At 46.9% G+C, this 14,482-nt stretch overlaps 1 protein-coding gene across 1 annotated transcript in view; it reads left to right on the top strand.

Annotated features, from left to right (window-relative positions):
• The first annotated feature begins 6,458 nt into the window (after positions 1 to 6,458).
• Positions 6,459 to 14,482, top strand: part of LOC144103451 (uncharacterized) — a 23,004-nt gene continuing 14,980 nt past the window's right edge. Inside the window, exons 1-2 of the mRNA XM_077636165.1 lie at positions 6,459 to 6,870; positions 14,185 to 14,387. Coding sequence (XP_077492291.1) covers positions 6,459 to 6,870; positions 14,185 to 14,387 — 615 coding nt within the window. The remainder of the gene's footprint in view (positions 6,871 to 14,184; positions 14,388 to 14,482) is intronic.

Genomic DNA, 14,482 nt, shown 5'->3' with positions numbered 1-14,482 from the left:
TTGCCTAAAGCACATGATTTAAAGGGCTCAGGTTCTCAACTTACATGTTTTAATTGTGCGTGTATCTAGAAGTTTCCAGTGTCCAGTCTTTTTACCTTCACAGTCCGTAGAGGTTGAGATCGGATCAATAGCATGAATGAAAATGCCGCTGTCAATAGCGCTCTGTTGCGCGTACACACGGTCATGTGGTTTAGAATCGTGGGTAATCTTCTTGAAGCAAAGATATTTTTATTTGAATTCCTCAGAAGACTGTATAAGATACTGCATGGAAGCAGTATTCAGAAAAGAGAATAGGGTGTAAAAATACGCAGGTTCGTTTCGCCTTCGACTCTGGAGTACGCGCAAAAAATTTGTTCGCAAAAAAAAAAAATCGTTTGCGTCGCTGCGCTGATGACGGAACTGCGCATTTAAAAACCACGGCTAAGCTGAAATAAAAAAAAAAAATCTGGTCAATCGTATGCGCAAGTCATCTGAAAACACGCAGGGAATTCGCTTCGCGGGGCGAAACGCGCGTCTACCTCAGACGCCGTGGCTGTCAAGGCTGGATGGATGGATGGATGGATACGGCTGAACCCTTTACATCGGGTGGTGGCTCAAGCCACCTAGCCATGTCTTGTGAAATTTTACTCCTGTCTTGCTTTCAGCCACCAATCAGATAACCTTCGCTTGGTTACTTCTAACCTCTTAAAATCCACTTTCCCTTCACTATCCCTAAACCCCAATGCCTTGGGTAAGTCAGCCCCGCTGCCTTCCACTGTAGGGTGAAGGATGGATGGATGGATGGATGGATACGGCTGAACCCTGTACATCGGGCGGTGGCTCAAGCCACCTAGCCATGTCTTGTGAAATTTTACTCCTGTCTTGCTTTTAGCCACCAATCAGATAACCTTCGCTTGGTTACTTCTAACCTCTTAAAATCCACTTTCCCTTCACTATCCCTAAACCCCAATGCCTTGGGTAAGTCAGCCCCGCTGCCTTCCACTGTAGGGTGAAGGATGGATGGATGGATGGATGGATACGGCTGAACCCTGTACATCGGGCGGTGGCTCAAGCCACCTAGCCATGTCTTGTGAAATTTTACTCCTGTCTTGCTTTTAGCCACCAATCAGATAACCTTCGCTTGGTTACTTCTAACCTCTTAAAATCCACTTTCCCTTCACTATCCCTAAACCCCAATGCCTTGGGTAAGTCAGCCCCGCTGCCTTCCACTGTAGGGTGAAGCCCTTTACAGAAAAGTATCAAGTGTTCAGCCGTTTCCTCCTCCTCTCCGCACGCAATGCACAAAGTGTCTATATCCTGGTACCTGACTCTATACTTCTTAGTCCGCAAAACTCCAGTCCTGGCCTCAAACAACAAAGAACTTCCCCTACAATTATCATAGATATTTTCTTTGACAATTTCCTGTTTAAAGGTCCGGTATGTTTCTAGTGCCGATTTCGTCAGCATCCCTGTTTTCCACAAAGCTCTCTCTGTTCCTTTAACCTTTTTCTTAACCGATAATTGCTGATTTGCCCCCTTACTGCTGTCCAGATATTTGCTTGTCAATTTTCTAGTTCGCTTTCTCCATTTCGTGTCAACATTCTTTATATACAGGTATCTGAAAACTTTCCTAGCCCACCGCTTTTCCTCCATCCTTCTCAATCGTTCCTCAAATGCTATCTTACTGCTAGCCTCTCTGCTCTCGAAAGACGCCCATCCCATATCACCCTGTACCCCCTGATTTGGTGTATTGCCATGTGCTCCCAAAGCTAACCTCCCTACTCCCTGTTGCCTAATTTCCAGCCTTGCTTGAACATCTGGCCTCATACACAGGACCGCATTCCCGAAGGTCAGGCTAGGGACCATCACCCCTTTCCAGATCCCTCTTACCACCTCATACCTATTGTAATTCCACAGTGCCCTATTTTTCATGACAGCTGCATTCCTACTAGCTTTATTCATTACATATTTTTCATGCTCGGTCAGATACTCAACACTGTTATTTATCCACACCCCAAGATACTTGTACTCATTCACTACCTTTAGCACGAACTCCTGTATTCTATGCTCGCCGCCCTCTTCATTAAATGTCATGACTGCAGATTTTTCCTTACTATACTTGAAGCCTAATCTATCTCCCTCTGTACTGCATATGTCTAACAACTTCTGCAGGTCTTCCTTGTTGTCAGCCATTATCACTATATCGTCCGCATATATTAGTCCCGGTAATGTCTGTGTAATCAATTCCCCTTGCTTGAAAAAAGATAGGTTGAAACCTAGTCCGCTCCCCTCTAGCTTGGCCTCCAAACCTTGCAGGTACAACATGAACAACAAAGGGGACAGAGGACATCCTTGTCTAAGCCCCCGCTGTATCTCTACAGGCCCTGATACATTTTTTTCCCATTTTATGAGCACTCTTTTACCTCTATATATATCTTTTAAAAGATTAATTACTCCATTTTCCACATCCAATGTGCCCAATATGTCCCACAAATGCTCCTGAGTAACGTTGTCATAGGCTCCCCTAATATCCAGAAATGCTAGCAATAAGGGCCTATGTTCCTTTTCCGCAATTTCTATACACTGTGTCAATGAAAATAGATTGTCCTCCAACCTCCTTTGTTTCCGGAACCCATTCTGTAGTTCCCCTAGCACCCCCTCGTTCTCCACCCAAGCCTGCAGTCTATCCTTTATAATTTGCATCACCACCCTGTAAACCACAGACGTCACTGTTATGGGGCGATAGTTACTTACGTCTGCTTTGTCCCCCTTTCCCTTATATATCATGTTCATTCTACTTAATCGCCATTCATCGGGGACTTTCTCATCCACTATCATTTTGTTCACTACCTGTATTAATGTTTGCTTGGATTTTGGTCCTAACTTCTTTATCAACATAATCGGGATACCATCTGGTCCTGTTGATGTGCCACTAGGAACCTTCTTCTCTGCCCTTTCCCACTCTCCTTGCTCAAGTGAAGCTATTGCTGTAACCGGTCTATCCTCCTTCGATAAATTATGTACCACGTGCTTTGCTGAAAATTTTTCCGTCATCCTTGTTCCTATGTGTTTTATTGCTTCATCCCCTTCTAGCCGAATACCCTCATCTGTAACAATAAACCTTTGTTCTAGCCTAGTTTTATTACTCATTGCATTTAGATGTTTCCAGAATTTTTGGGCTGCTTTTCTATCCTTTTTATTTACTTTTGACATCCATTGGGCACCCTTTCTTCTAATTTTCTCATTAATCAAATAGGATGCGTCCCTTCTACACTTTATGACGGTATCCCATTTTCTGTCTACTTCTGGTTTTGGTTCCCCCCTCTTCTTGGAATATCTGTGTTCCCTGGATGCTTCCTTGCGCTTTTCTATTGCCCTCTTGACCTCCTCATCCCACCAACTCTTGGGTTTGCATCTTTTCCCTTTTAGCTTTACTCCCACCTTAGCTAGCTCTAGCTCCAGTAATCGAGTTAATTTGGTATAAGTCCATTCTGTTGCACTATCCTCAAAAATTACTTTCTCGATTTGTTTGGCTGCTACTTCTAATTGCTTTTCTGAGTAAAAATTTCCCCCTGATTGTTTATCTTGATTCAGTCCTACATTGCTTTTTCTTCTGAAGCTCAACTTGATACGCTTGTGGTCACTACCTAGACTTCTGGAACCATCTTCATCTATGCTCATTACCCCTAATCTGTTATACATCCTCTGTGACATTAGTGCATAATCTATCGTCGAGTGCAGACTCCCCGCCTCCCATGTTATGAGCCCTTCACACTTCTCGGTGCTGTTGCATACAACTAAATCATGCCTGTCACACATGTCCTGCAGCATGCTTCCTGTCGAATCCGTGTACCCATCCAGGTCTTCTATGTGTGCATTCATGTCGCCTAATATAATTATCTCGCCCTGTCCTCCTAGCTCATCAATGTCGCTTGCAATACATTCTAACATTTTCCTGTTTTCCTCTTTAGCATTAACCCCTGTCCACAGGTATACAAAGCCAAGGAGTGTTTGCTTGCCTGCCACTGTTCCTTTTAGCCATAAATGTTCCCTGCATCCCCGTCTAACCCTTTGAAAATTCATACTTTTATGAATGAATGCCCCAATTCCACCTCCCTTTCTGCTGCCCTCTGTTCTATTGCAATATTCCCATGCGTAGTCTGGGTTACAGGGTGGTTGCTCCATGTCTCTAAGATGTGTTTCCGCTAAACCATATACCATTAATTCCTCCTGTCTTAACTGTTCTTCTATTTCCTCCCATTTCAGTCTATTCCTGCCACCTTGCATGTTAATGAAACCTATATCTGAATTAACTTGGCCCTGGCGCTTGCGTCTCTTTCTTCCCCTATGGTTCCATTGTCCGTTTGATCTTAATTCTTCCTTCTCTACACTGGTTCCTTCAGAGCTCTGGGTCCCCCCAAAAAAGCTGTTGCCTGGCGACCTATCCTACTACCCACCTTCTTGCCAGTGGCACCACCGTAGTGGATGCCATCCTGTGCAAAAGGGTGGGGCCTAACCTCGTACACTTCCCTGTTGACCTCCATCACCTCGTATCTTAGTCGTCGACTCAATAGCCTAATTACCCGATTAGTCTCCACGACCCTCCTTTCCGTTTCGCGAGCCTGCCTCTGGACCTCTGGGATTGTGCATGTGGTCACATGCACACTCTCAGAGGCCTCTCTAAGCCTACGCATCCCCACCTCCAACTGCGTCTCAAGATTCTGGCTCCTCCCCTGCAGTACATCATTGAGACCAGCATGGATGACCACAAGGTGTTCGCCATCCATGCTACCCACCACCACCTCCCGGGCTCTGGCCATTGCATCCACCATGCACTTTCCCGACTGAGCCTCCACCTGCACCCGCCTGTCTGCCTTCACTGCCGTCAGAACGCCTCCCTCAACCCTCGCTACATTCGAGTCCCCGACCACCAGAACTCTCCTGTGCCCCAAACGTTCGCTTCCTAATTCCATCTGTTGGCCTCCGGATCGCTCTAGCTGACTCTCCCGCCGCTGTACGCTATTGTCGCGAGTTTCCATGCCCGCTTTAACCTTTTTCATTTCGTTCGCATTTTTCTCACTCAATGCTCGCTGCACTACAGCACTGTACGATCGACGAGCCTCGTCCTCCACCTGACACTTCTCCGAACTGGGGTGCCCAGCCGGCCGCGACCTGAGCGCTTCAACCTGTTTTTCTAGCTGGGTCCGCTTTTCCCGCTCTTCTTTAATCTCGCCCACCATTCGCTTCAACAGGGCGGCATTATTCTCCTCCTTTTTAATCAAATCGGCGACCTGAGCTTCCAGCTTAATCCGATCCTCTCGTTCGACCTGCCGGTCCGCATTAAGTGCATTAAACCCAGCTTCCCATTCCCCTTTTAACGCATGAACGGCGTCCCCAAACCGCTTGCACATCTTACACACGAAGCTAGCCTCACCCGCCTCGGCTAAGCTCCCGAACCCTGTCTCATCTAAGTAACACCAACGGTCGCACTCCTGGCACTGTACTAACTCCCCGTCCTTGTCCCCCTTAACTTTCCTAGCTTGCCGACCCATCGTCCGGCCGACTACGCCTTGTGAAAGCCCGCCAAAATTCCTATGCGTAAAAACCCGCCAAGAATATTACACAAAACTTCGGCACTACGCAACGTAAAAGCCCGCCAAAATTCCTAGAGAAGAAACCTTCGGCACTAGTCAACGTAAGAGCCCGCTAAAACTCCTGCACAAAACTTCGGCACTACGCAACGTAAAAGCCCGCCAAAATTCCTACAGAAGAAACCTTCCGCACTAGTCAACGTAAGAGCCCGCTAAAAATCATGCACAAAAACCTTCGGCACTGCGCAACGTAAAAGCCCGCCAAAATTCCTACACAAAAAAACTTCGGCACTACACAACGTAAAAGCCCACCAAAATTCCTACACAAAAACCTTCGGCACTACGCAACGTAAACGCCCGCCAAAAATCCTACACCAAAAACTTTCAGCAATACGCAAGGTAAAAGCCTTCCAAAATTTCTACGCAAAAACCCTCGGCACACACACTTCCGCTAGCCTTTCTACCCTTAACTCGGTTTAAAACTACTGCCCGAAAGCATATACAAGCGCAAAAACCAAGAGGCACTTAGCTTCAGACGTAGTCGCTGGAGCTCCGAAAAAAAGCGTCCGCCTCCGACGGATGGATGGATGGATGGATACGGCTGAACCCTTTACATCGGGCGGTGGCTCAAGCCACCTAGCCATGTCTTGTGAAATTTTACTCCTGTCTTGCTTTTAGCCACCAATCAGATAACCTTCGCTTGGTTACTTCTAACCTCTTAAAATCCACTTTCCCTTCACTATCCCTAAACCCCAATGCGAGCAGCGCCACTGCTCGCAGCGCCACCGCGGTGTCATTCTGCAGCAGCCCCCGGTGCAGCCGTGTACGCCAGACTAGCAAGTATTTCTAGGGACTCTAGTTGCGTGCAGCGCGGGCCTCCCACGTGCGATGTGTGAAAACCTGCCGGTGCTCCTTGGGCAGCCGGCGAGCTCCGGTGTTCCTGGTACTGGCACGCTCGTACGCCTGGACAGGCGACCAGAGGGGACAATGAAGCTGGTTCCAGTCAGCGTGCTCCTTCCATGCGAACGTCTTGAGCTAGCACCGCATCACAGACTAGCCCGGATGCTGACACCGCCTGGACTGCGCCGTACGGCCGTGCCGGAAACCACAGCCACATCGACGACCATAACCATATCCCACGAGGCGGCCGACTACTTCATCGACCTCGTGAGGGAGAGACCGGCTCTCTGGGATGTCGACAACAAGGACTACTCGAAGCGTGATATCAAGGACTCCATGTGGAATGACGCGGTGTCTCAGATGAAGAAGAACTGGCCTGCGTATGGGCCTTACACAGCCGGTAGGTGACCATCTATGTTTTCTTTTAACGCAATCAAACACTGCGGTTCTGTTCCTGGCTGATTTCTCCCCAGAACCAGTTATAGTCGCGGTTATGGAAGCTTGGCTCTCCCGAGATATCGGCAATGTTGAAATAGTTCCACCAAGGTACGAATTGGTCCGAAAAGACCGTGCTTCCCTTGGTAGTGTCGTTGCTGTTACAATTCAAAAACACATACCATTTGTCATGCTTCCTGAAGTAGCGGGAGTGGATGCTGTATTTTGCAAATTTATTTGCAACAGCACTAACATTATTATCGGCGGCAGCTACAGAAGCCCTTACTCTGGTTACGATATTTGTATCTGAAATTCAACATTTTTTCCAGTGGTACCGCTGTAACCTCGAATCATTATTATGGGTGGTTTTAACCTACCAGATCTCGATTACACCACCATGCATCATTATGCACTTATCTCAGGCGCGGTAGTCAATTTGATGATAAACTTTAACCTTCATCAAATAGTTCTAGATCCCTCACGCGTACAAGGCTCAGCAAAAAACGTTCTTGATTTGATACTTATCAGTGATCATTTCCCCTTTGATCGTGTTGCAACCTACATCAGTGAAGGGATCTCGGATCACATGATGCTAGTTTGTCAGTTACGTCTTGAGTTCTTAATAACATTGCAGGGTCCAACCACTACCGCGGAAACAACTTCGCAAAAGCAGGCGACGCCGTAATACTAACCCATCTTGCATATGAATACTATAGCTTTGCCGAAAGGGCACTGAGACCGATCGACAGACATAGATAATATTTGGCTGTTTTAAAGACGCTGTACGTTACTGTGACTTTGCTCCGCTAAATATCGAACGTGTAGCTGAAAATAACCCCGGAATCACAACAGACGTTATTCACACGCAACGTCAAGTAGAGCGGTATTCACACGGGGGACATCGGCGCGTATGGATGTGGTGAGGAGTTGAGCGACGTCAACTCTTGGATTCACGATTTGCATGTGCAGCAGGGAGCAGCCGAGAGGGACGAGTGAAGCGGCCCAGCTGCGGAGGCAGAGGGGGAAGGGCGGAAAAGGAAGGAAGGGGCGAAAACAATACCCCGTTGTGGGGTTGTATTGGTGTCTGGACATTGGAGACGAGAAAAAAAAAAACGAAGGGAAAAACAGACTAGATGCGCCAAAGGAAGGGAGATAAGAGAGAAAAGAAATTCAGAGGGGGAACAGCCAAAAAAAGAAAGACAGCAGCAGGCTGCACCCCTCGCATGCCACCAAAGGCCACATCTCACGGAGAAACAGGGACTGAACATACGGGCTGAACGAACGGTCCCCTCTAGAGTCCCCTCCTTGGTCGGCGTCGGCCACCGGAGCAAAACCGGAAGCTGCGTCGCCGCGAGCACTCTCGAAGGCGGGACGTGGACGCAGCTGCCGTCACTTAGGGACTACATCGCCCGTGTGAATACCCCTTAAGGAGGATACGTAGAGCTATCAAGACCAAAGGCGGAAATGAGTTGAAGGAGAAGTTAGCCAGCGCAGTAGAAAAGGTCAAGCAGGCCACAAAACAAGCGAAAGACCACTACTGCAATGCAACTTTTTCAAGCTTTTTGAAAAATAATCCACGCAGGTTTTGGTATCATTTTTTTAACCAAAGAATAGCGCCTTCCGGACGGTCTCTAGAAAATAAGGCCAATACTGCAAACATGTACAACGAATTTGTTCCTTTCAAGTTGCACTAAAGATAAAGGTGTAAGCCCTGGCACCTGCATTTTGCCGCTTATAAATATTAAACTTCTCCGAATTAGGGATGAGCGGGTTTTTAATCTTCTCAACCTAGATTTCAAAAAAGCAACCGTCCCGAATGCCATTCGGAATGACTTTTTAAAGAAGTATGCGGAATGGTGTACGAGATACCTCTGTATTATCTTTCGGAAGTCTATTTCATCATCAAAATTACCCAAAGATTGCAAACTGCAAAGATTATATCAATTAATAAATCAGGGCATACTGCTTTATACTCACACTGTAGACCAATCTCCCTTACAAGTGCATCATACAAAATTCTTGAACATATCATTCGAAGCATATAACCACTTTTATTGACTGAAATAGTATAGTGACACCTCACCAGCTTGGATTTCGACGCGGACTGTCAACTATTTCTGAGTAAAGTGAAGTAGTAAACGACCTCGCGCTTAGTATTAACAACGGTATCGAGACAGATCTTTTAATGCAAGATTTTTCACGGGCATTCGACTACGTATCACACCGTAAATGAATAGGAAAACTAGAAACCACTATCGGGGACAGAAAATTCCTTTCTTGATTAAGCGGTTTTTTTCACATTGTTCTCAGTTGGTAGTTTTTTCAGTATGTCGCAACCCAGAACAGTTTCCATTACTTCGGTAGTTCTGACGGATCAGTCTTTGGTCCACTGTTTTATCTTTTTATTGATCAACGACTTAACTAATCACATTAATTGTAGCATTAAATTATTTGCAGGCGACTGCATTCTTTACAGAACAATCCGTTTTTGTAACCGTAACAAAAAAAAAACCGTCACGCTGTTCTTACACTATGAACGGCGTACCATTAACGGACGGTAAACACCAGGAATATCTCGGTATCACGCTGTCTTATTATCACATCTGCTGCTTTACGGAAACTTTTCTTTATCAGGAGGCACTCACGATGAACACCAGCATCATCAAAACTTATGGCCTACATTACCTTCGTAGGGCCAGATTTAGAATACGCGAGCACAGTTTGGTTCCCCCAGTCACTAACGTCGCAAAGTTAGAGGCTATTCAACATAAAGCGTTGCGAATAATACATAACAAATACAAGCGCAGCGATTCTCCGACTTTGCTTGCAGATTCATCCGGCCTTGCCACATTATCATGAAGAGCAAAACAAGCGGATCTAAAGATTTTTTGTTCCAATTATTGCACCACCACTACAAAATAGATCTGCAAAAATACGTAATCTGCTCACAATCAGGACCATCGCGACACAAAAACTTAACACCCACGCAATCTAAGCGAGCATATGTGTCATAATGACACGTTCAAGCGTTCTTTCTATCCTCTCTCTATTAGCGAATGGAATCGTTTGGATCACAACATTACTATCACTCAGTCCCTGTCTTTCGCGTTGCAGTTGGAGCGTTTGGTGACCGCACAGTCTGATGTAAGCACAGCGAACTCTAGATAAGATTTTCACACCTTGTCATATAAGCGATGTTGAGAGCATTGTGAAGTTGTTACTGCGGTTCTCGATCACGTGGCTAGATATATCTTTTTGCCACAGCCAATTTGTCTCTTTTTGCCTACCTGTACCTTTAGATCAAGTGTGCTCCCTTTGAAGACGATGTATTCTGTTTAATCCTCTGTTTACAATGTATTAATTGCCCCTGCTATGGTCTTGTGAAAACACCGGCGGCACTTTAAATGAAGAAGTGACGGGACGGAATACCGCTGCTCTGAAGAGACCCCTGCCAAAGTAGGGAGCGCTTGTGCGGGCCGAGAAAAAGCTGGCCGCTCCTCTGAGGACTATGACGTCACCGCAACACTCCCCCAATGTGTGACCTTTTCGTCACTCAATCGGCGCTCGTCCCCTTCTCTGCCCCATAAGCTGTGCCCCTTGGTCATGCTTTTGTTCCCAGCCGACTTGAGCAGCATCTTAGAGCCATGAAGTTGATATACTTCAGAGCTGTCAAATGCAGTTGTCGCTAAGAACTGGGGCGGTGCAGGATATCATCTTTACCGCCAATAAGCTTTCTTTGATACCAAAGTAAATTGTCCATACCGTCTTTTGATGAGCCCCGTTCAATTTTCATGGCGATCGGCGGAGTCCTGAACAAGGGCCGCACTTCATTGCTCTAGCGGCAACCATTATTGCCACGGGGTACAAAACATATCCCTTCTCGATTTCCCCGTCGTCTCCCCTGTGTTATTCATTTCACATTGCACCACGGTCCAACTGTTAAAAAACAGCATTCGACAAAGACCAGTCCGGAAAATGGCGTACAGAGGCGCCGCGGAGGGCGGAGAGGCCGTCGCTACAAGAACGGCACTAAAAAAAATTGCGCTGGAAGTCACGTGTTTGTGCAAGGAATACTGGGAGTCCTTGGCCAACGGTGCAGCCAATATTAAGGTTTGGGGCAATGTCGTCTGCTGCATTCTCTGTTGCGCATGCGCAAGCGCGTCGAGGCGGCGCACAACTAGCGAAGGTGCGCCTTCATGTCTGGCTTCAAGAACATGACGTGACGGCCTGAGTTATTCCCTTCCTTCATTCTGCCCAGTATGTAGGAGGCCATTAGAGAATTGGCAGTTGCGTCTCGTAATTTTTTGGTGGTCCATTGGGTTCACCGGATAGCTCAGACACTTTAAACAAGGATGATTCCGTGATGATGAAGCAAGGTCTGCAGATGCAGAACGTCAAAAGGCGGTATATATTTACAAGAACAAACTGTGAGGGACAAAAGAAAACTCACACAAATAATCTGAGCAAACTGTAAATTAAAGGGGCTCCGAAACCCCTTCAGAGGGGAGCACATCAACTCACTCAATCACTGCATTTTGTTATGATGAAAGCCTGAGCCGAATAATTCACTTCTACATGCAGGGCAGAATCCACAATCACGCGCGAAAGTTGTCGAGCCCTTCCCGGCGATCTTTTCGTGCTCGCACCCTCCTCCGTCCCCCGCATCTGCGTACACAAGTTGAGAAGCGCATATTAGTTAGATTCATTCTGACTTCAGGCGACTACTATGGTCGCGGCCAATAAGCTGCGTAGCTCTGGCAGATCAGAAAACTCTGCTCCCCGGATGTGAGGCCCGCCGAGGAGCGCAGGCCTTCCGGCCTGCAAAAAGTTATGAGAGGAGAAGGAAAGGAGCGAAGACGCTGAAATTCGAATTTCGCTACAAATAAGTCAGCTCCTACAAAGCTCATTGAAAAATTCTTGCAGGACAATATTCGGCAAGCGACATGCTTCAAGATCCCAGACATACCGCAACTGTATTACAGCCCCTTTCAGAGCCCGTTCAATGGGAAATTCTCACGCAGAGAAAACACTCTACATGACCTTACCTTGTAAAGGAACATTGTACAATGCTTGTACTCGAATGCACATAGTCCTCGCCCTGACTGGTGTCCAATGCTTTTCTTGCGTTTGTATATGTTTCAGTGATAAAGAAGTTGGGGAGGTTAGGGAGACCCGCCCTAGACTTCGATAAACGAATGAAGTTTTAATACGAAATAGCCAGAGCCCCTCGAGGTTAGGCACAGCCTCGAATCCATAGCTTGGCTGCAAGGGAAACGAAAAAAAGAATAAATTCATGAACCCTCGCCACGCTGGAGTCCTTGCCCTCATCGCGTGATGTTCTCTCCTTTTCCCCTTTGCACCTGCATCCTCGTGTCCGGCATGTCGCCACCGCACCCACGTGCCGCTTCTTGAAGGATGGCGTGCCCATTTCTCTAACTGACAGGCCGAGTAATTTCCTGGCTAACGGCGGAAGTGTCGGCGTGCAAGGCAGGAAAGGATCCCCGCGACGCTTCGATGCTAACATAAATGCCTGCTAACGAAAGGGCCTTTTGCAAAACACTTCGCATGCCCGCATGTTTCCACGGAAGTGGTACACTATTCCGCTGGCATGGGAACACGAGCACGGATGAAGCTCATCATCATGATCATTACCAACCTGACTTCGCCCACTGCAGGGCAAAGTCTTCTCCGATGTCTCTTCAGTTAACCATGTCATTTGCCAGCTGCGCGCACCGTGTTCCCGCAAACTTATTAATCCCATCCGCCCACTTAACTTTCTGCCGTCTGCTGCTGCGCTTGCCTTCTCTTGGAATCCACTCCGTTACCCTTAAGGAACAGCCGTTATCTTGCCTTTGTATTACATGACCTGCCCCTCAATAAACTGAGGGGCTTTAGGTCGAGCGACGCCTCCTGTCGACAGCTACCCTTTTTTCGCGCCACACGTGTTTTCTTGGTGCTGGTGAGCTAAGAGCGCTATGAGTCAATGGCCGTTGTCGCGAAGCAGATTAGCCGACAATGACTTCAGCACTTTTGTGTGCACTCTACGTTTAGACCGGAGGAGTACAATGACCTCAAGCTATGGTAACTGAAAAAAACTAACTAACGAGGCCTTAATAAGGCGCGGCCTTACTGACTGGAGGGATGGAAGGAAAGACCGAATAGTAAGACGAGGCAAGGTATTATTGGCTATTTATCTGGATTTCGCGAATGATGCGCAGTGAACCTTAAAGCGACCGACCACTGTCCAAAAAGTGTCATGAGATTATGGCGGAAATGAAAAGATCGTGCCTCACATTTGGAGCATTGAGCACTGCATTATCCATGAAAAACGTATTTATTATTTTGTCATTGAAAATCGCATAAAAGCCATCTTGTGGTGAAAGCTGCCATTATTGGCGAAAGCTCTCTCCAGTGCGCCCTTCAATGAAAAGCAACACTCTCTTCACATCATTGACCATGTGCTTCTTGCTTTTGTCGTTAGATGGCGCCATAGTATTTTATTTCTGAATGAAATCCAACGCTCTCTTCATATCATCGACCATATACTTGTAACTTTTGTCACTAGATGGTGCAACCGTGCTTGACTCTTCTTGGATAGAGCGGCTACCAAGGATCACTAAAACTTTCGTCAGCGAGGCGTACAGAGTGCAAAACATAAGCCTTGAACGACAGCACTGTGTGTTCCGGAGCTCCCGAAGTCGCTGCGACCAAGAACGCAATAAATGGTGATAAAATCCAATGAGTTTAACTGCACATCCTTACACCCAGACAATTTTTAAACAAATGTTACGGCTAGATACCGTGCGCTCAGCCCGAAACACGCCTATAACCACAGAACGTGTCCTAGACAAGCATTTTGCCTTCTATGCATCACTGTGCCTCAAACAGTTTTGCGTGTAGAAACTAAATAGCCGCTACTCTATATCAAGTTACCTAATGCCTGGCGGTAGGGATTTATATAAGTTTTTTAGTACAGCACTTTTGCCGACATGCAGTCGCTATCGCACTCGTTGATCTTGGTTTCGAGCATCCCGATACATAAAAATTCGCGCATGTACTGATTGAAAACTTCTCTGTAAAAATTCTCGACATTCCTTCCAACAAAGCCGTTGCGGAATCCAGCGCCTTACAAAGAAAACGTTTCCTTTTGCGGAAAAAAAACAGGAGTGCTTAAAATTCAGCGTTCGGTCCCTTTGCCATAAGTTGTTTTAATGTGTTTGCTGAATGTGCTTTTAAATGGAGCCTGAAGTGACGCCGATTGTGTTCGTCGCTGTCGCAGCCTCTTTGTGTACGCTGTTCAACAACAAGCGGCGGACATACCGCAAAGAAAGGAAGAAAATCCGACCGAAGAGCGGCCACGACTCGGTCGGGGTCTACGTGGGAAAATGGCGCTTCTTCCGGTCCATGTCTTTCTTGGAGTCCATGGCGCAGAAGCGGGACCTGAGTGGAGCGGTGGACGAGGAGGCCATGGATAGAGAAACGGTAATCATCTTCATCATCTTTTGTTCCCCTGTCACTCGGCATGCCTCGAAGGCCTTTCCAACAAAGGCACTTTTTTTCTCCAAAGGAGCGAAAGC

This window comes from Amblyomma americanum, chromosome 9 (assembly GCF_052857255.1).
Source record: "Amblyomma americanum isolate KBUSLIRL-KWMA chromosome 9, ASM5285725v1, whole genome shotgun sequence".
NCBI classification, from domain to species: domain Eukaryota; kingdom Metazoa; phylum Arthropoda; class Arachnida; order Ixodida; family Ixodidae; genus Amblyomma; species Amblyomma americanum.
The sequence above is the reverse complement of the archived record's forward strand: the minus strand, read 5'-3'. Positions and strand labels throughout refer to the sequence as shown.